Below are 21,468 nucleotides of genomic sequence, written 5' to 3'. Positions count from 1 at the left end.
GTGGAAAGTTGGACATGATAACCATTTGGACTGCGTAAAAGAAACTCCAGTGAGTGAGCCTTTGGCGATGTGGCAGTAATGTGGAAAGTGAGGGGAACCTTCTATACTCTTTTGATTAGATCTTAGTCTTTTAGTGATCATGGGATCCTGGTATGTGACCTGCACAACTGCTTCTCAGTCTTACTCCCCACCCCTCTTCCTCCATTTAGGTGAGACAGAAAGCCTAGAGGGAGGCAGAGTTGGGTATTTCCCTTACGCCAGTTGGTTAGGCTCTGGTAAAACCCAGTATAATTAAGCTCTAACAAAATAGTTTCCTTTGAGACCAGGCTTTTGTTAAGTACAGAATTTGGAGGGCACATTTCAAAATGGTTACCTTCCCCTCCCCTTGTTAGAAGACAAGATTTTTCTCTGACATTCACTGTGAGAACTTGGTGGGGTTCCAGGAAGTAAAAGTGTGTCCCTGGCCTGGTCTCCAGGAGTTTTTATCTCTCAGGTTAGTCCATGCTCAGTCTCTAATAATTAGTGAATTACCCTTTAGGTATTCCTATCTGATGCTGGGCCCAGAAGTGGTTTCCAGGTGTTTTCTCCTCCAGGTAAACTGTGATTCTTTATATTTCTCTGTGTCTCAAGTTTTCAGGGTGATGGTTTTGTCCTGTACCTCAGTTCTCTCATGGATCAAAGCATACTGTTTTCAGTTTTTCAGCATTTTTCTTTTTTTTTTTTTTTTTGTATATTAGGATGGAAGTTATGACCTCATGATTTCTGCTTTAACTTGGAGCAATAAAACTATCTTAACGCATTTTAATGGTATCAACACCATCATCAGGTGATGCTTTGGAGACTGATTAGCCTGACATGTGAGGTATTACAAATAAAACCAAGGCTCTTACCAGACTGATCAACATTATTTTCCACATAGGTCTGACATAAAATCCTGCTTGATGTTACTGTGAAAATTTGGATCCAGACCTGTTATTCTCATTAGGAATCAGATTGCCCTACTGGCTAGGGGAAAAGAAATATGGGTGGGTACCTGGGAGTAGAATAAATGACACGGTTTAAGTGGCAGTATTCACATTTTTATTGAGCAGTAAAAAATATATGTGGTCAACATTGTTACTTTCATTTGCAAATAAAAGAGTTGGGAAGTATAGAAACCTGTACTTAACTTTTTATCAAGAGTACTTATCATCAAATTACTCCCATCCAGGCTTCTGCAGGTCTGTAATTTTCTTTCCAATGTACAGGAGTATGTGGTGGGAATTCCAGTTGATAACATTTTTATTTAAAAAAAAAAAAGAATCAGCATAGTCAAGTTGTCTTAGTGTTACGGATTTCTGGATTTTGTCCTTGGAGGAGGTCAGGATCTTCCCAAGGCCTGGGTCCTCGAATATTCTTCCAGTCATCAAAAGTGGAGTCTTTTATTTTCTATAGAGCCACAAATATTAGAGGATAAATATTAGTATAGGAGCCCTGTGGGTTCGATTAGGACCTCAGTGAATGAATGAATAAATGAGTAGAAAGAATTCAATAGGCCCTCACTTATAATTCTAATAAATAACTGCATATCAAGCTTAATAATTAAAGAAATGTCATATTTCTTAGGACTTAAAATTTTTCTTACTTCCTATTGATGTTACTGCCTATCTTTCCCCTCATCAGAATTAAACTATTAAAACAGAAAAACTCTATATTTTTAAAAAATTTATTTTATTAAATTATAGCTTATTTACAACGTTGTGTTAATTTCTGCTATACAGCAAAGTGATTCGGTTATACATATATATGTATATACACACACATACATTCTTTTTCATATTCTTTTCCATTATGATTTATCACAAAATACTATAGCTCCCTGTGCTATACAGTAGGACCTGGTTGTTTATCCATTCTATATATAATAGTTTGCATCTGCTAATCAAAAACTCCCAATCCATCCCTCCCCCATGCTCCCCCTTGGCAGCCACAAGTCTGTTCTCTATGTCTGTGAGTCTGTTTCTGTTTTGTAGATGTGTTCATTTGCATCATATTTTAGATACCATAATAAGTGATATCATATGGTATTTGTCTTCCTCTTTCTGATTTACTTCACTTAGTATGATAATCTCTAGGTCCATCCATGTTGCTGCAAATGGCATTATTTCATTCTTTTTCATGACTGAGTAGTATTCCATTGTATATATTAATATGCACCACATCTTCTTTATCTATTCATCTGTTGATGGACATTTAGGTTGTTTCCATGTCTTGGCTATTGTGAATACTGCTGCTATGACATAGGGGTGCATGTATCTTTTAGAATTATAGTTTTCTCCAGATATATGCTCAGGATTGCTGGATCATATGGCAACTCTATTTTTAGTTTTTTGTGGAACCTCCATACTGTCTTCCATAGTGGCTACACCAATTTACATTCCCACCAACAGTGTACAAGGGTTATCTTTTCCCTAAACCCTCTTCAGCATTTGTTATTTGTAGATTTTTTTAATGATGGCCATTCTGACCTCTGTGAGGTGGTACCTCATTGTAGTTTTAACTTGCGTTTCTTGAATAATGTACATGTTTTATTTTTGAGAGCACAAAGAAAGGGAAGAAGCTGGGAAAACAAAACTCCAGGTCCGAACGCTAATCCAGCATAATAATGACTAGCATGGGTTAACATGGTGATGGCAGTAAATGAAGAGAACAAAAGTGGAGAGTCTAGAGTCTGCTAGAAGGAATAGAGACCAAGATGATTTGTTCTGCACCTAAGAAATGAGCCTGGGCTTAAGAATGAAAAGATATTCCCCATAGCTGCCATAAGCAAAGCTCTTTTGGGGCAATAAAAACTAGCTTCAACCACAGTTTGGATCACCATATCTTTAGTTAGTGTGAAGTGTCTCTCAAGCACAGGAATGAAAATAGGAAAAAAGGGAAGAACATAAACCTTTCTTTACCCTTCTGACACCACTCTGACAGTAACTTTCATATATCTGCTTTGGTTATTCTGGAATAATTAAGTGAACAAGATAGAAAAAGAAACACAGAGAACACAGGACAGCTTTTATTCAGAGACAGGGAAAATGATATCAATTTACCTTGACACTTGGATACTAAGCACTACTGTTTTACTAACAAGCTATATAACCCTGGGCTAGTGATTTGAGCTATCTGGGCACTAATTCTCTCAAAAGTAATAATGAAAAGGCTAGACCAAATGGTCTATATAATTTCTTCAGCTCTCAAACTCTACGGCTTCTAAAAGAACTTTAAGGAACGTCCACTCCCAGACAAACCCTCCATAGCTATATACTGAGAAGTAGCAAATTAGAGGTTTTGACAAGATAATGGGGAAATAGTAAATGAACCATTCTCTAAATTTCACTTACAGTTTTACCAGGAGTTTACTAAATCTACATAGATGAACAAAATTCTACTAATTTAGTGTTCAAGAACAGAGTAAATTATTTTCAAGTATAGTTATGAAATGATACAAAGTTATAAAAAGGTTTTAAGAAAGAATAATGGCCTTCACTCAGATAACATAAGACCTATATGCTCAAGAGAATTTGAGAATAATTCTTAAATGGGATGCAAGGTTGGCAGAACAACTTTATGCAAAAGTGGTCCAGTCCCAAACTAAACTAAAAAACAACAACAAAAAAACAAACAACAACAACAAAAAAGTGGTCTAGTCTTAAGCTCTGACGAGATCCTCTGGGTAAACAATTTGGAGACTGAATGCCACAGTTTGAGGGGTTTAGGAAACATCAAAACCTTTCTACAGATCCTCCCTTATGAAGCATAAAATCAAGCTCAAAATGATCAGCCAATGATTGAAATGCTAAAATGAGAATCAACACTCTTCACACGTCTCTTCAATGTATATTATTCACAATGTCCACCTTTCAATCAAAAATGACCAAACATGAAAAGAAATGGGAAAATATGATCAGAGGTGGAGAACACCCTCTCTCTCCACATCCTATAATAAAACATGCTATTAAGCTCTTTGATTTCATTAATAAGATAGGTGGAAAATGATACCTCGTTATAATTTTAATTAACATTCCTATTGTAAGTTGAGCATCTCTTTATCTGTTTAAAAATGATATTTATTTCCTTGTCTCTGAACTCATTACATGCTCTGCCCATGTTCCTACTGATCAAGTGAGTTGTTGAAATTTTCCATACTGATTTGCTCTTCATATTTAAATAAATTAATTCATCGTGTTAAGATAAAAAATATTTTTAGAATTTCACATTTAACTAGTAACTTTATATACACTATTTTTTTAGGTTGAACTTTTGAACTTTTGAATTTTTATGTATGAATTCTGCAATCTTTACTTTTAAAGCTTCTGGGTTTTCTATATTTAAATAGGGTTTTCTGACTCAAGACCACTAAAAAGAATCTTCATTGTTTACTCCTAGTACTTTTACCTTTTGTTTTTTATTTTTAAATTCTTGATCCATCTAGAATATGGATATGAAACAGTATATGAAATATAGATCCATCTTTATTTTCTTTTCAAACGACTACATAGTTGTTCCAATAACATATATTTAAGGTAAATATTTTTTTCCTATACTGATAATAATTTGAATTTACCTTAAAGCAGATAGAACCAGTCACTGACTAGGAAGATTGCTACATTAGCATACTGTACCTCATACTCTGACTCCAATGACACTTTATTCATTTTCAGTTTTTTTTCTAACTCAGGATCAATCTGTAGAAAAGAAAGAGCAGCCGTAAGTTATTTAAGTCTGTTAGATCCCATTTTCAATTTTAAAAAGTAATATAAGGCATGGCTGGGATGGCATGGCAGATTAAAAAAGCATGGGAAAATCTCCACAAAACATACAATTGCATAATGATAACTAATATAGTACTACCACCACTACTACAACTAATAGCAGCTAATATTTACTGAGGACTTGGTGTATGCCACGTATTTTGACATTTATTACCTCCTTTAATCCTCAAAAAATCCTATGACATAAGTATTAGTATTATGATCAAAGTAAGGATAATGGAATACAGGGAGTTTGAATAGCTTGTCAAAGAGGCAGAACTTGGCTTTGAGCCTCGGCCCTCTGCCTCCAGAGTCTATGCTATTGACCACCACAATAAATTATGTTATTACATAGAATCATTACAAAAATACTAATAAATGTAACACTGCTCTTGAAAACAAAAAAGAACATTTTATATACACCAGAAATTAAAAAGTTAGCTATGAAAAAATTAGACAGGATTCCATAGTGGTAAACAGAAACTGATGCCACGTTACCTGTGTGTAGCAAAGTCTTTAGGAAAGAAGAATGTGATTGCTGAAATTAATTAACAACCATCACCATCAACAAAACCCAAATTAAATTCAGTGGAATAGCTGAATAATGACTAACACAGCTTAAGACCAAAGTAGTACACAAGAAACACAACATGAGGATTCCACTAGAATGATGCACAAACAGATGGGATAAATGAAAGAAAAGGCATATTATGAAAGCTAGATCCAAAACAGGTCTATTAGGGGTTTCAGAATTACAGGATAAAGAGAATGGAGGAAGGGCAATAACTAATCAATAATTAATGAATAATATATAAAAATACATGATTCCTCAGACTGAAAGAGCACAATAAAAAATAACCACAACAGGAATTCCCTGGTGATCCAGTGCTTAAGATTCATTGATTTCACTGTTGTGGGCTGAAGTTCGATCCCTGGTCAGGGACCTAAGACCCTATAAGCCATGAGGCGCAGCCAAAATAAGTAAATAAATAAAATTTAAAAATAACCACAACAAAACAAAGCCAGCCCACTCTTCATCAACTAATAGTAAAGCCTTAGGATATTAAGGATAAAAAGAAAATCTCAAAAGCAAAAAGAGTGAAAAGACAAAGGGATGAGGATTAGAAAAAAGACTTCATCAGCAACTTAAAACGCTAAAATAAAATGAAATTATATCTACAATGTTGATATTAAAAGGATTACTTTGAACCTCAGTTTTTTTGGGGGAGGGTTTGGGTTTTTTTTGCGGTACGCGGGCCTCTCACTGCTGGGGCCTCTCCCGCTGTGGAGCACAGGCTCCAGACGCGCAGGCTCAGCGGCCATGGCTCATGGGCCCAGCCGCTCCGCAGCATGTGGGATCCTCCTGGACCGGGGCACGAACCCATATCCCCTGCATCAGCAGGTGGACTCTCAACCACTGCACCACCAGGGAAGCCCTGAACCTCAGTTTTATTTTGACTATTTTCTCTCTTCTTTCTCAGCTTCTACTTGATTGGGTTTTTCTCAATCAGTGTTTTGAGTGGTGGAAATACATACAAACATATCAACAATCTCAGTAACTGCTGAACTCATCTATTAACTAATAAAGATTTTCTGACTGACATTTTTAGAAATCCAGTTATATATTACTTACAAAAAATGCACTTAAAAAAGAAGAATGAAAACACAAGATTGAAGGCAGAGGTTACAAAAAATGATACACTACACACACACACACACACACACACACACAACTGGTGGGGGCAGGGGGATCAATACATAACAATATTTTTAATGGACAAAACAGAATTCAAGGCAAACAGCATCAAAAAGGAACATTTAGGACTTCCCTGGCGGTCCAGTGGTTAGGACTCCGCGCAATGCGCGGGTTCAATCCCTGACTGGGGAGCTAGGATACTGCATGCATGAGGCACGGCCCAAAAAAAAAAAAAAAAAAATTCAATACTGGAAAATGGAACAATTTTTAAAGAAAATGTTAGAATTATTAGATATTATGTGACTATATTGCTTTGAACTGTATGCAGCAAAATGGATAAAAATTTAAGAAATAAATACACAAAACATCCTAAAGGAGCTTAACATACCTCTCCCAGAAACTAACTGATCAAGCAGATTATAAATAAAATTATTGAAGATGAGTAAAATGATTAAGTTCTTTCTAATAGATATATATAGAATTTTGAGCCCAGCAAATTTGGATTGCTATTTTCTCCTCAAACACACACAAAATATTAATAAAAATTAAACTTATTATAGGGCATAATGGAAAACTAGGCAAATTCACATATAAAAAATCGTCATATATAACATATTCAATGACTACAATCGATAATATTTAAAATCAATAGCAAAGAGATAACTGCAGAAAGAATCCATATATATGGAAGCTGAAAACGTTTTAAAATACATTAACATGTTAGAGAAGAAATCAAAATGAAAATTACAAAGTATTTACAAGTGAAGAGCTATCTGTTGCATGATCTTTTTCATTCTAATAGGTTTAATCTTCTTGTGTATAAAATTTCTTGGTAGAGAACATTTCATCTGCATATAATGACATTTTCACTCCTTTCTATCTAAACCCACTTAGTTCAGATTAGCTCAAGATGGCAGAGTGGAAGGATGTGAGCTCGCCCCCTTCTTACAAAAATACCAAAATCACTACTGTAGAATAACCATCAACAAAAAAACACAGGAATCTACTAAAAATGATACCCTACATCCAAAGACAAAGAAGCCACAATAAGATGGGAGGAGGGGGCGCAATCGTGATAAAATCAAACCCCATACCCACCAGATGGGTGACCCACAAACTGGAAAATAATTATACCACAGAAGTTATCCCACAGGAGTGAAAATTCTGAGCCCCAAGTCAGGCTTTCCAGCCTGGGCGTCCAGCAATGGGAGAAGGAGTCCCCAGAGAATCTGGCTTTGAAGGGCAATGGGGTTGATCACAGGACTTCCACAGGTCTGGGGAAAACAGAACTCCACTCTTGGAGGGCATGCATAAAGTCTTGAGGGTACCAGGACCCAGAGGAAAAAAGCAGTGACCCCAGAATAGACTGGGTCAGACCTACCTGCTAGCATTGGAGGGTCTCCGGGGGAGGCAGGGGGTGTCTGTGGCTCAGTGTGGGGACAAAGACACTAGCAGCAGCAGTTCTTGGAACTACTCATTGGCATGAGCCCTCCCAAAGGCCACCACTACCACCAAACAGCCTGTAGGCTCCAGTGCTGGATCACCTCAGGCCAAATAACCAATGGCACGGGAACACAGCCCTTCCCATCAGCACACAAGTGGCTTAAAGTCTCCCTGAGCACAGCCCTGCCCACCAGAGGGACAAGATCCAGCTCCCCACCACTGGGAACCAGTCCCTCCCATCAGGAACCCTGCACAGGCCTCTTAGACAGCCTCATCCACCAGAGGGCAGGCAACGGAAGCAAGAACTACAATCCTGCAGCCTGTGGATGGAAACTGCATTCACAGAAATTTAGTCAAAACGAGAAGGCAGAGGAATATGTCCCAGATGAAGGAACAAAATGAAACCCCAGAAGAAAAATTAAGTGGAGTGGAGATAGCCAAGCTACTAGAAAAAGAATTCAGAATAACGACAGTGAAGATGATCCAAGATCTTGGAAGAAGAATAGAGGCAAGGATTAAGAAGATGCAAGAAATGTTTCACAAAGACCTAGAAGAATTAAGAACAGAGATGAACAATATGATAACTGAAATGAAAAATACATTTGAAGGAATCAATAGTACAATAAGTGAGTCAGAAGAACAGATAAGTGACCTGAAAGACAGAATGGTGGAAATCATTGCCACAGAACAGAATAAAGAAAATAGAATGAAAAGAAATGTAGACAGTCTAAGAGATCTTTTAAATGCACCAACATTCCCATTATAGGGGTCCCAAAAGGAGAAGAGAGAAAGGACCTGAGAAAATATTTGAGGAGATAATAGCTGAAAACTTCACACAGTCATCCAAGTCCAGGAAGCACAAAGAGTCCCAGGCACATAAACCCAAGGAGGAACACGCCAAGACTCCTAGTAATGAAACTGACAAATACTAAAGACAAAGAAAAAATATTAAAAGTAACAAGTGAAAAACAACAAATAACATACAAGGGAACTCCCATAAGGTTATCAGCTGATTTCTCAGCAGAACCTCTGCAGGCCAGAAGGAGGTAGCACAATATACTGTATTTAGAGTGATGAAAGGGAAGAACCTACGACCAAGAATACTCTACCCAGCAAGCCTCTCATTCAGATTTGATGGAGAAATCAAAGGCTTTACACACCCCAATATGTTCACTGCAGCACTATTTACAACAGCCAGGTCATGGAAGCAACCTAAATATTCATTGACAGATGAATGGATAAATAAGATGTGGTACATATATACAATGGAATATTACTCAGCCATAAAAATGAATGAAATTGGGTCATCTGTAGAGATGTGGACGGACCTAGACACTGTCATACAGAGTGAAGTAAGTCAGAAGGAGAAAAACACACATTGTAAATTAATGTATATTTGTGGAATCTACAAAAATGTCACAGATGAACCAGTTTGTAAGGCAGAAACAGAAACACAGAGGTAGAGAACAAACATATGGACATCAAGAGGGGAAAGGGCAGGTGGGATGAATTGGGAGATTGGGACTAACATATATACACTAATGTATAAAATAGATAACTAATGAGAACCTGTTGTATAGCACAGGAAACTCCACTTCACTGTAGAGAAGAAACAAACAACCCTGTAAAACAACTATATCCCAATTTAAAAAAAAAAAAGAAACTTTACAGACAAGCAAAAGCTAAGAGAACTCAGCACCACCAGACCAGCTCTGCAACAAATGCTGAAGGAACTTCTCTAGATGGGAAAGAAACTAGAAAGTTAAAACAACCTTGTACCTATACAGACTGCTATATCAAAACCTCACAGGAGGGATTTTGCTGGTGGCAGAGTGATTAAAAATCCACCTGCCAATGCAGACGACATGGGTTCAAACCCTGGTCTGGGAAGATCCCACATGCCACAGAGCAACTAAGCCCATGTGCCACAATTACTGAGCCTGTGCTCTAGAGCCCATGAGCCACAGCTACTGAAGCCTGTGCACCTAGAGCCTGTGCTCCGCAACAAGAGAAGCCATCGCAATGAAAAGCCTGCACACCACAACAAAGAGTAGCCTCCGCTGGCCACAACTAGACAAAGCCCGTGCACAGTAACAAAGAACCAATGCAGCCAAAAATAAATAAATAAATAAATTAATTAATTAAAAACAAAAAAACCTCATGGGAACAGCAAACCCCAAAACTATAAATATACACGCACAAAAAAGAAAAAGCAACACAAACAGAACAATAAAGATGGCCATCAAACCACAAGAGAACAAAAGAGAAAGGGAAGAAAAAAGACCTACAAAAACAAACCCCAAACAATTAAGAAAATGGCAATAGCAATTTACATACCAATAATTACCTTAGTACAGTGGAGAAAGGACAGCCTCTTCAATAAGTGGTGCTGGGAAAACTGGACAGGTACATGTAAAAGTATGAGATTAGATCACTCCCTAACACCATACACAAAAATAAGCTCAAAATGGATTAAAGACCTAAATGTAAGGCCAGAAACTATCAAACTCTTAGAGGTAAACATAGGCAGAACACTCTATGACATAAATCACAGCAAGATCTTTTTTGACCCACTTCCTAGAGAAATGGAAATAAAAATAAACAAATGGGACCTAATGAAACTTCAAAGCTTTTGCACAGCAAAGGAAACCATAAACAAGACCAAAAGACAACCCTCAGAATGGGAGAAAATATTTGCAAACGAAGCAACTGACAAAGGATTAATCTCCAAAATTTATAAGCAGCTCATGCAGCTCAATATCAAAAAACAAACAACCCAATCCAAAAATGGGCAGAAGACTTAAATAGACATTTCTCCAAAGAAGATATACAGACTGCCAACAAACACATGAAAGAATGCTCAACATCATTAATCATTAGAGAAATGCAAATCGAAACTACAATGAGATATCATCTCACACCAGTCAGAATGGCCATCATCAAAAAATCTAGAAACAATAAATGCTGGAGAGGGTGTGGAGAAAAGGGAACACTCTTGCACTGCTGGTGGGAATGTGAATTGGTACAGCCACTATGCAGAACAGTATGGAGGTTCCTTAAAAAACTACAAATAGAACTACCATATGACCCAGCAATCCCACTACTGGGCATATACCCTGAGAAAACCAAAATTCAAAAAGAGTCATGTACCAAAATGTTCATTGCAGCTCTATTTACAATAGCCCGGAGATGGAAACAACCTAAGTGCCCATCATCAGATGAACGGATAAAGAAGATGTGGCACATATATACAATGGAATATTACTCAGCCATAAAAAGAAACGAAATTGAGCTATTTGTAATGAGGTGGATAGACCTAGAGTCTGTCATACAGAGGGAAGTAAGTCAGAAAGAAAAAGACAAATACCGTATGCTAACACGTATATATGGAATTTAAGAAAAAAAATGTCATGAAGAACCTAGGGGTAAGGCAGGAATAAAGATGCAGACCTACTAGAGAACGGACGTGAGGATATGGGGAGGGGGAAGGGTGAGCTGTGACAGGGCGAGAGAGAGTCATGGACATATACACACTAACAAACGTAGTAAGGTAGATAGCTAGTGGGAAGCAGCCGCATGGCACAGGGATATTGGCTCGGTGCTTTGTGACAGCCTGGAGGGGTGGGATAGGGAGGGTGGGAGGGAGGGAGACGCAAGAGGGAAGACATATGGGAACATATGTATATGTATAACTGATTCACTTTGTTATAAAGCAGAAACTAACACACCATTGTAAAGCAATTATACCCCAATAAAGATGTTAAAAAAAAAAAAAAGCAGCAGACTACACATTCTTTTCATGTGCACATGGAACATTCTCCAGGATTGACCACATGCTGGGCCACAAAGAGAGCCTCGGTAAATTTAAGAAAACTGAAATCATATCAAGCATCTTTTCCAACCACGCTATGAGATTAGAAATCAACTACAAGAAAAAAAAAACTGTAAAAAACACAAATGTGGAGGCTAAACAATATGCTACTAAACCACCAATGGATCACTGAAGAAATGAAAGAGGAAATCAAATAATACCTAGCGACAAATGGAAACAAAAGCACAATGAATCAAAACCTATGGGATGCAGCAAAAGCAGTCTAATAACCAATGGGGTGGGAACACAGCCCCACCCATCAGCACACAAGTGGCTTAAAGTCTCCCTGAGCACAGTCCTGCCCACCAGAAGGACAAGACCCAGCTCCACCCACCACTGGACGGGAACAGGCTCCTCCCATCAGGAAGCCTGCACAAGCCTCCTAGACAGTTTAGAGCAATACAATCTTACCTCAGGAAACAAGAAAAATTTCAAACAACCTAACCTTACAGCTAGAGCAACTAGAGAAAGAAGAACATAAAGATCAGAGAAGGAAAGAAATCATAAAGATCAGAGCAGAAATAAATGAAATAGAGATGAAAAAAACAACAGCAAAGATCAATGAAACTAAAAGCTGGTTCTTTGACAAGATAACAAAATTGATAAACCTTTAGCCAGACTCATCAAGAAAAAAATGGAGAGGACTCCAATCAGTAAAATTAGAAATGAAAAAGAAGTTAAGATGGACACCACAGAAATGTAAGGATCATAAGAGACTACTACAAGCGACTATATGCCAATAAAATGGACAACCTGGAAGAAACAGATAAATTCTTAGAAAGGTACAAGCTCCCAAGACTGAACCAGAAAAAAACAGAAAACATGAACAGCCCAATCACAAGTATGGTAAGTACCCTACATACGAGCCTTCAAGTTGCCATCTTTCAAAGATGCAAACTTATGTTCACATGTCTAATCACATAAGTTACTTCACGTGTCTGGTGTACATTGTCACATGAATGCATCCTCTACAAGTGGTTGTGCTTTTGTGTACCTTACTATACAGTACTGTATAGAGTACAGTAGTACAGTATCTTTATTTCAAGCCCAGGATGTCTGGAAGCAAGTGTAAAAGGAGCGGGTGATGTAGCTGGCACTGCTAAGAAGTGCCAAGAGATAACAATGGAAACAAAAGTGAAAAAAATTGAGAGTGAAGCGAGGAGAAAAGATGGTAGACGTCACTTGTTCTTATAACATGAATCATTCAACCATCAGCACAATTCTAATGAACAAAGACAAGATCATGGAATATGAGAAGTGTGCTGTGCCGATGATGTCGACAATAATATCAAAGAAGTGTGGAAGAATGATGGAAGAGATGGAGAAACTTCTCAGTGTATGGATGCAGGATCAGCAACAGTGTTGAGCCCCACTCAGCTTTATGCTGATTCAAGACAAAGCTAAAAGCCTTTACAAAGACTTAAAGAAGAAACACAGCAAAAAATCAGAGGGCACATCTTTTAATGTCAGCAATGGCTGGTTTCACGGGTTCAAGGTTAGAGCCAAACTTCACAACGTAAAAGTAAGTGGCAAGGCAGTGAGTGCAGATACGGTAGCTGCCCGGGAATTTCCTGAAACTCTTTGAGAAATTACTGATGAAGGCATGTATTCAACAGAGAAGGTTTTTAATGTGGATGAGATAGTACTGTACTGGAAGAGGATGGCAGACCAAAGTTACATTAGTAAGGAGGAAAAGTTAATGCCAGGCTATAGAGCAGCAAAGGGCAGACTAACTCTGTTGATTGGTGGCAGTGCTTCCTGCAATATGAAGCTGAAGGCTCTCTTAGTTTATCATTCAGAGAACCCAAGAGCCCGTAAAAACAAAGCCAAAGGATCTCTTCCTGTTGTGTGGAAGAGTAACCCCAAAGCCTGGGTTACACAGGCCATTTTCTAGAACTGGTTTTTCCACCACTTTATCCCGGAGGTAGGGAAATATTGCTTGGAGAAGGACATCCCATTCGACATTCCTTTGCTGCTTGACAGTGTTCGGGGCCAACCCCCATTCATGGATGACTTTCATCCCAACGTCAAAGTAGTGCATCTGCCACCAAATACTATATTGTTCATTCAACCTATGGACCAGGGCGTTATAGTGACTTTCAAGAAATATTATTTACATCACACTTTTCGCAGTAAAGGCGAGTGACAGGAATCAGGGACCACCTTGTGACAATTTTGGCAGGACTACAAGGCCATAAAAACACTGACTTTGCATGGCGTGAGGTTACGGCCATCACCACGAATAGGGTTTGGAAGAACCTTTGCCTGCAGTTTGTTCACGATTTTCGTGGATTTGAGAAGGTGGATGAGGAGCCCAAAGAGGTCTTCAGCAACTCAGTGACCCTAAGCAAGAAGCTGCAGCTAGATCTGCAACAGGATGGCTTCATTGAATTCCTTGCTGTGCAACACAAGGAGGTTACAGTACTAATTGAAGACCTGATGGAATTGGAGGCCCAGAGAAAGGACAAAGAGAGACAAGAGGAAGAAGTAACTGAAGAACCGAAGAGATTCACAACAAGGGAAATGGCAAGGGGATTTTCTTTATTTGAGGAGGCACTGTTAGGTTTTGAGGCACAGGACCCAAACATAGAATGGTGCACAAAGGTTGCAGCAGACGTTCAGAATTCAGTCCAGTGCTACCATATCATCTATGACAAGAAAAAAAGAGCTACTACCCAGACATCAATGGATCGTTTTTTCAAGAGGGTGGATAGAACTGAATCCAGCAAGGAACCAGAACCTGTGCCATCAGCGTCAGGCATGAGTGAAATTGCACCTTGCCCTCCACCTCCTACTGCTGACGATCCTTCCTCCTATTGCTCTACCATCGCCCCCCTCCTCTCCCTCCTCCAGTCAGTAACTCTTCTTGCCTGTTCACTTGATGCCAGCCCCTGTATGTCAGCTGTTGTACTGTACTACTGTACTTTTCAAGGTACTGTACTGTAAGATTAAAAATGCTTTAGTTTTTTGAGATGTTTGATTTTTACGTATTATTTGTGTGAAAAGTATTATAAACCTATTACAGTACAGTACTATATAGCCGACTGTGTTAGTTAGGTACCTAGGCTAACTTTGTTGGATTTACGAACAAATTGGACTTACAAATGCACTCTTGGAACAAAACTCGTTCATGTGTAGGGGACTTACTGTACTGAAATTGAAACTGTGATTGAAAAACTCCCAACAAACAAAAACCCAGGACCAGATGGCTTCACAGGCGAATTCTATCAAACATCTAGAGAAGAGTTAACACCTATCCTTCTGAAACTGTTCCAAAAAAATTGCACAGGACGGAAAACTCCCAAACTCATTCTATGAGTCCACCATAGCCCTAATACCAAAACCAGACAAACATACCACAAAAAAAGAAAATTACAGGCCAATATCACTGATGAACACAGACACAAAAATCCTCAACCAACTACTAGCGATCTGAATCCAACAATACATTAAAGGATTACACACCATGATCAAGTGCGATTTATCACAGGGATGCAAGGATTTTTCAGTATCCACAAATCAATCAGTGTGATACACCACATCAACAAACTGAAGAATAAAAACCATACGATCATCTCAATAGATGAAGAAAAAGCTTTTGACAAAATTCAGCACCCATTTATGAAAAACACTCTCCAAAAAGTGGGCATAGAGGGAACCATACCTCAACATAATAAAGGCCATATACTACAAACCTACAGCTATTCAGTGTTCAAAAGCTAAAAGCAGGGACTTCCTTGGTGGTCCAGTGGGTAAAACTCCGCACTCCCAATGTAGGGGGCCCGGGTTCAATCCCTGGTCGGGGAACTAGATCCCGCATGCATGCCGCAACTAAGAGTCCGCATGCCACATCTAAAAAGTCCGCATGCCGCAATGCGGAGCCCGCGTGCCGCAACGAAGACCCAGCACAGCCAAAATAATAATTAAAAAAAAAATATTTCAAAAAAAGCTGAAAGTATTTCCTCTAAGATCAGGAAGAAGACAAGGATGTCCACTCTCACCACTTTCATTCAACACAGTTTTGGAAGTCCTAGCTGTGGCAATCAGAGAATAAAAAGAAATAAAAGGAATCCAAATTAGAAAAGAAGTAAACTGTCACTGTTTGCAGATGACATGATTCTGTACATAGAAAATCCTAAAAATGCTACCAGAAAACTACTACAGCTCATCAATGAATTCGGTAAAGTTGCAGGTTACAAAATTAATACACAAAAATCTGTTGCATTTCTATACACTAACAATGAAAGATCAGAAACAGAAATTAAAGAAAAAATCCCATTTACCACCACATCAAAAAGAATAAAATACCTAGGAATAAACCTACCTAAGGAGACAAAAGACCTGTACTCTGAAAACTATAAGACGCTGATGAAAGAAATCAAAGACGACACAACAGAGGGAAAGATATACCATATACTTGGATTGGAAGAATCAATGTTGTCAAAATAAGTATACTAACCAAGGCAATCTAGATTCAATGCAAACCCTATCAAATTACCGATGGCATTTTTCACAGAACTAGAACAAAAAATCTTAAAATTTGTATGGAGACACAAAAGACCCTGAATAGTGAAAGCAATCTTGAGAAAGAAAAATGGAGCTGGAAAATTCAGGCGCCCCAACTTCAGACTAAACTACAAAGCTACAGTCATCAAAACAGTCTGGTACTGGCACAAAAATAGAAATATAGATCAATGGAACAGGATAGAAAGCCCAGAAATAAACCCACGCACCTATGGTCAATTAATCTATGACAAAGGAGGTAAGACTATACAATGGAGGAAAGACAGTCTCTTCAAGAAATGGTGCTGGGAAAACTGGACAGCTACCTGTAAAAAAATGAAATTAGAATGCTCTTTAACACCATACACAAAAATAAACTTAAAATGGATTAAAGACCTAAATATAAGACTGGACACACACAACGTATTACAGGAAAACATAGGCAGAACACTCTCTGACATTAATCACAGCAATATCCTTTTCAATCCATCTCCCAGAGTAATGGAAATAAAAACAAAAATAAACAAATGGGACCTAATGAAATTTAAAAGCTTTAGCACAGCAAAGGAAACCATAAACAAAACAAAAAGACAACCCACAGAATGGGTGCAAATATTTTCAAACAATGCAACAACAAAGAATTAGTCTCCAAAATTTATGAACATCACATGCAGCTCAATATCATAAACACAAATAACCCAATCAAAAAATAGGCAGAAGACCTAAATAGACATTTCTCTAAAGAAGACATACAAATGGCAAGAGGCGCATGAAAAGATGTTCAGCATCACTGATTATTAGAGAAATGCAAATCAAAACTACAGTGAGATATTACCTCACATAAGTCAGAATGGCTATCATCAAAAAATCCACAAACAACAAATGCTAGAGAGGGTGTGGAGAGAAGGGAACCCTCCTACACTGTTTGTTGGAATGTAAGTTGGTGCAGCCACTGTGGAGAACAGTATGGAGATTCCTTAAAAAACTAAAAATAGAGGTACCATATAATCCTGCAATCCCACTCCTGGGTATATATCTGTAGAAAAACATGGTCCAAAAGGATACATGCACCCAAATGTTCATTGCAGCACTGTTTACAATAGCCAAAACATGGAAGAAACCTAAATCTCCAACGACAGATGAATGGATAAAGAAATGTGGTACGTATATACAGTGGGATATTACTCTGCCATTAAAAAGAATGAAATAATGCCATTTGCAACAACAGGCATGGACCTAGAGATCACCATACTGAGTGAAGTAAGTCAGACAAAGACAAATATTGTATAATACTGCTTATATGCAGAATCTTAAATGATACAAATGAACTTATTTACAAAACAGAAACAGACTCACAGACTTAGTGAATGAATTTATGGTTGGGGGGGTGGGGAGGGTGGGGGGTGGAAGGGATAGTTAGGGAGTTTGAGATTGACATGTACACACTGCTATATTTAAAATGGATAACCAACAAGGACCTACTGTATAGCACAGGGAACTCTGCTCAATATTATGTAACAACCTAAATGGGAAAAGAATTTGAAAAAGAACAGCTACATATATATGTATAACTGAATCACTTTGCTGTACACCTGAAACTAACACAATATTGCTAACCAACTACAGTCCAATATAAAATAAAATTTAAAAAAACACAGTGTGCTGTTCAATTTTATAGGCTACGCTGTCCAAAATATTACTTAAAAAGTAGCTACAATTACGTATATTCCTTTATTGTTCCTAGCTTTAATAGGAATGCTTTTAATGTTTCTCTATTAAGAATATTTACTATGATTACTGCTTGTTAAAGAGAATTCAACAAGGTAGTTAGATCAACATCCACAAATCAAAGGGCATGGATCCACATACAAAATCAATATGGTTTCTTTATGCAAGTAAAAACCAATTAGAAAATGTAAGAGAAAGAAGAATACATAGCCAGAATAGTCTCATCTATTTAGAAAATTAAATTCATAGCTAAAAACATTTTGAAAAAGAAAACGAGATGCCCAGATGGTTTCACTGGCAAACTTCTATAAAATATTTAAGGAAGAAGTAACACCAGTTCTACATAATCACTTCCAGAAAATAAAAAAGAGGAAACACTTCCCAACTCATGTTATGAAGTCAACATTATCCCAATACCAAAACCAGACTGTTGGGGAGGAACAATTTTCCCTTCTTCCCTTCTAGGGTCGTTGGCTGGTTTAATAATTAAACTGACATAAAACAGATTTAACAGGAGAAAAACGTTTAATTATGTATGTATGGGAGCCCCACAAACACATAAGACTCACAGGTAGTCAACTTAGACTTATATGCCATCCTGAGCTAAGGGGGTAGGGGTCTGGGGCTTCAAAGAGGAAGAAGCAGGAAGATGAGAAGACCAAATGTTTGGTAAACAAACGTTTCCATGCCATGCAGATAAGTCCTTCTGATATAAAAAGTTCTCTCTCATAATAGCTATCTTCCTGTACAGGCTTCCTACCTAAATCCTTTTGGGCAGTTAAGGAAGAGATAAAAAGCTTTTCCTGAGTCTGTTGGGTCATAATTGCCTTCAGCTTAAAACAATCCACATGCCAAAGTGGCACATTGTGGGGTGGTGTATTCTGCTCCCCATCAAGACCAAAACAGTAGAAGGAAAAAAAAAAAATCTGTAGATCACAACAGTCTCTAGTGAAACTTCTAGTGGAAGAGTAAGACTACAGCTCCCAAACTAATGGAACAGCAGCAAAATAATATAATGTTATTAATCCAAAAGAGAACAACAACAAGACAGAAATAATTATAACAATAGCACATAAAAGGAAGGCATATTTAAACCCAAATATATTTTTAAATTACATTAAATGTAAATATATTTAATGAGCCAATTATAAAACAAAACTATTAAAACATATTTTCTGTTTATAAGAGATATATCTAAAACTTAAGTTTACAGAAAGGTTGAGATTAAAAAGAAAGCTGGTGAAGCCATATTAATATCCAACAAAATAGGTTGTAAGGGGAAAAAGCATTATCACCACGCAAAGTTTCATTACAATGAAAATTCAATTCACCAGAAGACATAATAATTCTGAAATTATATGTACCTAAAAGCACGGTGAAATAGGCAAACAGTCATAATGAGAGATGTTAACACAATTCTCTTGGTAGGAGAACAGATATAAAAAGTCAAAAACACAGAAATTTGAAAAAACACAAATAACAAACTTGACCAAATGAATGTATAAACTTTTAGTATGTACCCAACAACATACTTTTATTATGTACCCAACAAGCATACATCATTCATACAAACTGATCATGTGTTAGCTCATAAAGCCAGTCTCAACAAATATCAAAAGAAAGAACTCCATGAAAATTTTCTTTGATTACAACACACTCAAGTTAGAAATCAATAAAAAATAGTAACTAGAAAATTCCCTATGTTTATAAGTTAAGGAAAACCACTTCGAAATAGCTCACGGATAAATAAAAACAAATTTAATTTGATTGATTATGAATATATTACATATTAAAACTTTCATGACATAGCCATGGCCATGCTTAAAAGGAAATTCATCACATTACAAGCATATATTACAAAAGAAGATGGAATTAATCATCTTCTTAATTGCAGTTTTGAGAGTCAAGATGTCTTTTGTTTATGATTCTCTGCCCAGGCAGTCCATGGCTCAGGGGTCTGTGAGCTAGTCTTGCCCTAGAGAAACAACCTGAGTTTCTACATTAATGATGATATCTATAATAGCAATTTTAGTACATTAATAATGTTACTAACAACGGCAATTTTTTAGTCATCTGACTCTGGTTGATTAGTGTTCAGTTAGCTCAAGATTGAGGTCAGATGGGACAAGAAAGGGAATAGAGTTCTGGATAGAGAGATTAATCAAACTCAATACAGGAACTTTTAGGGGGACTCAGTTTCATCATCACGAAAATTTCAAATTCATCACATAATTAGGTAAAAATTCATAACACACCCACCAAAACAGCTTTAAAAAACAAAATGAGGAAAACTACCCCAACCTATAATAGCAAGTATTGGCAAGTATTTGGAGCCTGGGGTACAAAAAACTGTTAGCAGTGTTGACTGAAAGAAAAACGCACAATATAAGAGCTCTCGGTTGAGTATCCAGTGTCTCACTGAGGACTATAGCCCAGGAGACAACCTCCCAGATAAATCTGAAGAATTGCTCTGAAGAGGTAGGGGAAGAGGCTAGTATATAGAGAGTATATATATGGCTAAGGAATACGTGCAATCAAGCATACAGCTCGGTAGAAGGTTATTGCTAGTCGTGAGGAAGAGACATCTCACTTAATGATTTTAGTGCTCTTCTGAGTATGGGAAGATGCAAGAATCCAGGTTCATAAAAAATTTTTTCCAAAATATATCTAACTAAGGGCCTGTTTTGCCAAAGCAGAGTGTCTCATCCTGTTCTTTGTCTTGAATTCCTTTCAGGGTGTATGGTAAGGTCAGTGACTGTAGTGGCTAATTACCTGATTCCTATGAGGCAGGAGACAGATGGGCCCCAGGCTGAGCAGCTCGACACTGTCCCATTGGGGGACAGAAGCAAGGAGGAGCCGAGCCCTGCCCAGGTAAAAGATAAAGAGACCACATATTTCTCATTCTCGAGGTCAAGGAGACCTTCCTGACTATGCATGTGCAGAAAGGCTCCTCGGGGGTCAAAAAGGGAGGGGGAGTCACCCCACAGTAAGTGATGTCAACCTACCCATAGCCCTCTTCGCTAGAAACCATCTTGGTTAGAGATGCGTGTGCACACAGGGGAGGACCCTGACATAAACAAATATGGACTCAGAGCCAGGCAAAGGCAAGATGACTGGCCAGAGGAAACCCAGAAGAAATGCCCCGTGTAAGTGATTCAAACTACCACGAGGGCGCGACTCTTTCTCTGAGTCCACCTGTGTTAAGTTTTTTCACACATACTCTTTTTCCTCCTAATAAAAACTTTATTTGTTTCACTACTTTCCACCTCTTTGTGGAAATTCACTTCTACAAACCCGACTGGCCACTGGCCTAGTGGCTAGGATTCACCACTCTCACTGCCACAGCCTGAGTTCAGTCTCTGGCCAGGGAACCGAAATCCTGCTTCAAGCCACTGCAGTCCAAGGCCACCCAAGATCACCTACAGAACTGGACGGAGGACGACATT

General features: G+C 38.0%; 1 protein-coding gene across 1 annotated transcript in view; it reads right to left on the bottom strand.

Moving 5' to 3' along the window:
* Window positions 1-1,057: 1,057 nt before the first annotated feature.
* The window catches only part of LOC132514825 (cytochrome c oxidase assembly protein COX16 homolog, mitochondrial), a 33,795-nt gene continuing 13,384 nt past the window's right edge, over window positions 1,058-21,468 (bottom strand). The window contains 2 exon segments of the mRNA XM_060140184.1: window positions 1,058-1,428; window positions 4,653-4,715. Coding sequence (XP_059996167.1) covers window positions 1,312-1,428; window positions 4,653-4,715 — 180 coding nt within the window. The 3' untranslated portion in view covers window positions 1,058-1,311.

The sequence above is a fragment of the Lagenorhynchus albirostris genome, chromosome 1 (assembly GCF_949774975.1).
Source record: "Lagenorhynchus albirostris chromosome 1, mLagAlb1.1, whole genome shotgun sequence".
In the NCBI taxonomy this organism is placed as follows: domain Eukaryota; kingdom Metazoa; phylum Chordata; class Mammalia; order Artiodactyla; family Delphinidae; genus Lagenorhynchus; species Lagenorhynchus albirostris.
The sequence above is the reverse complement of the archived record's forward strand: the minus strand, read 5'-3'. Positions and strand labels throughout refer to the sequence as shown.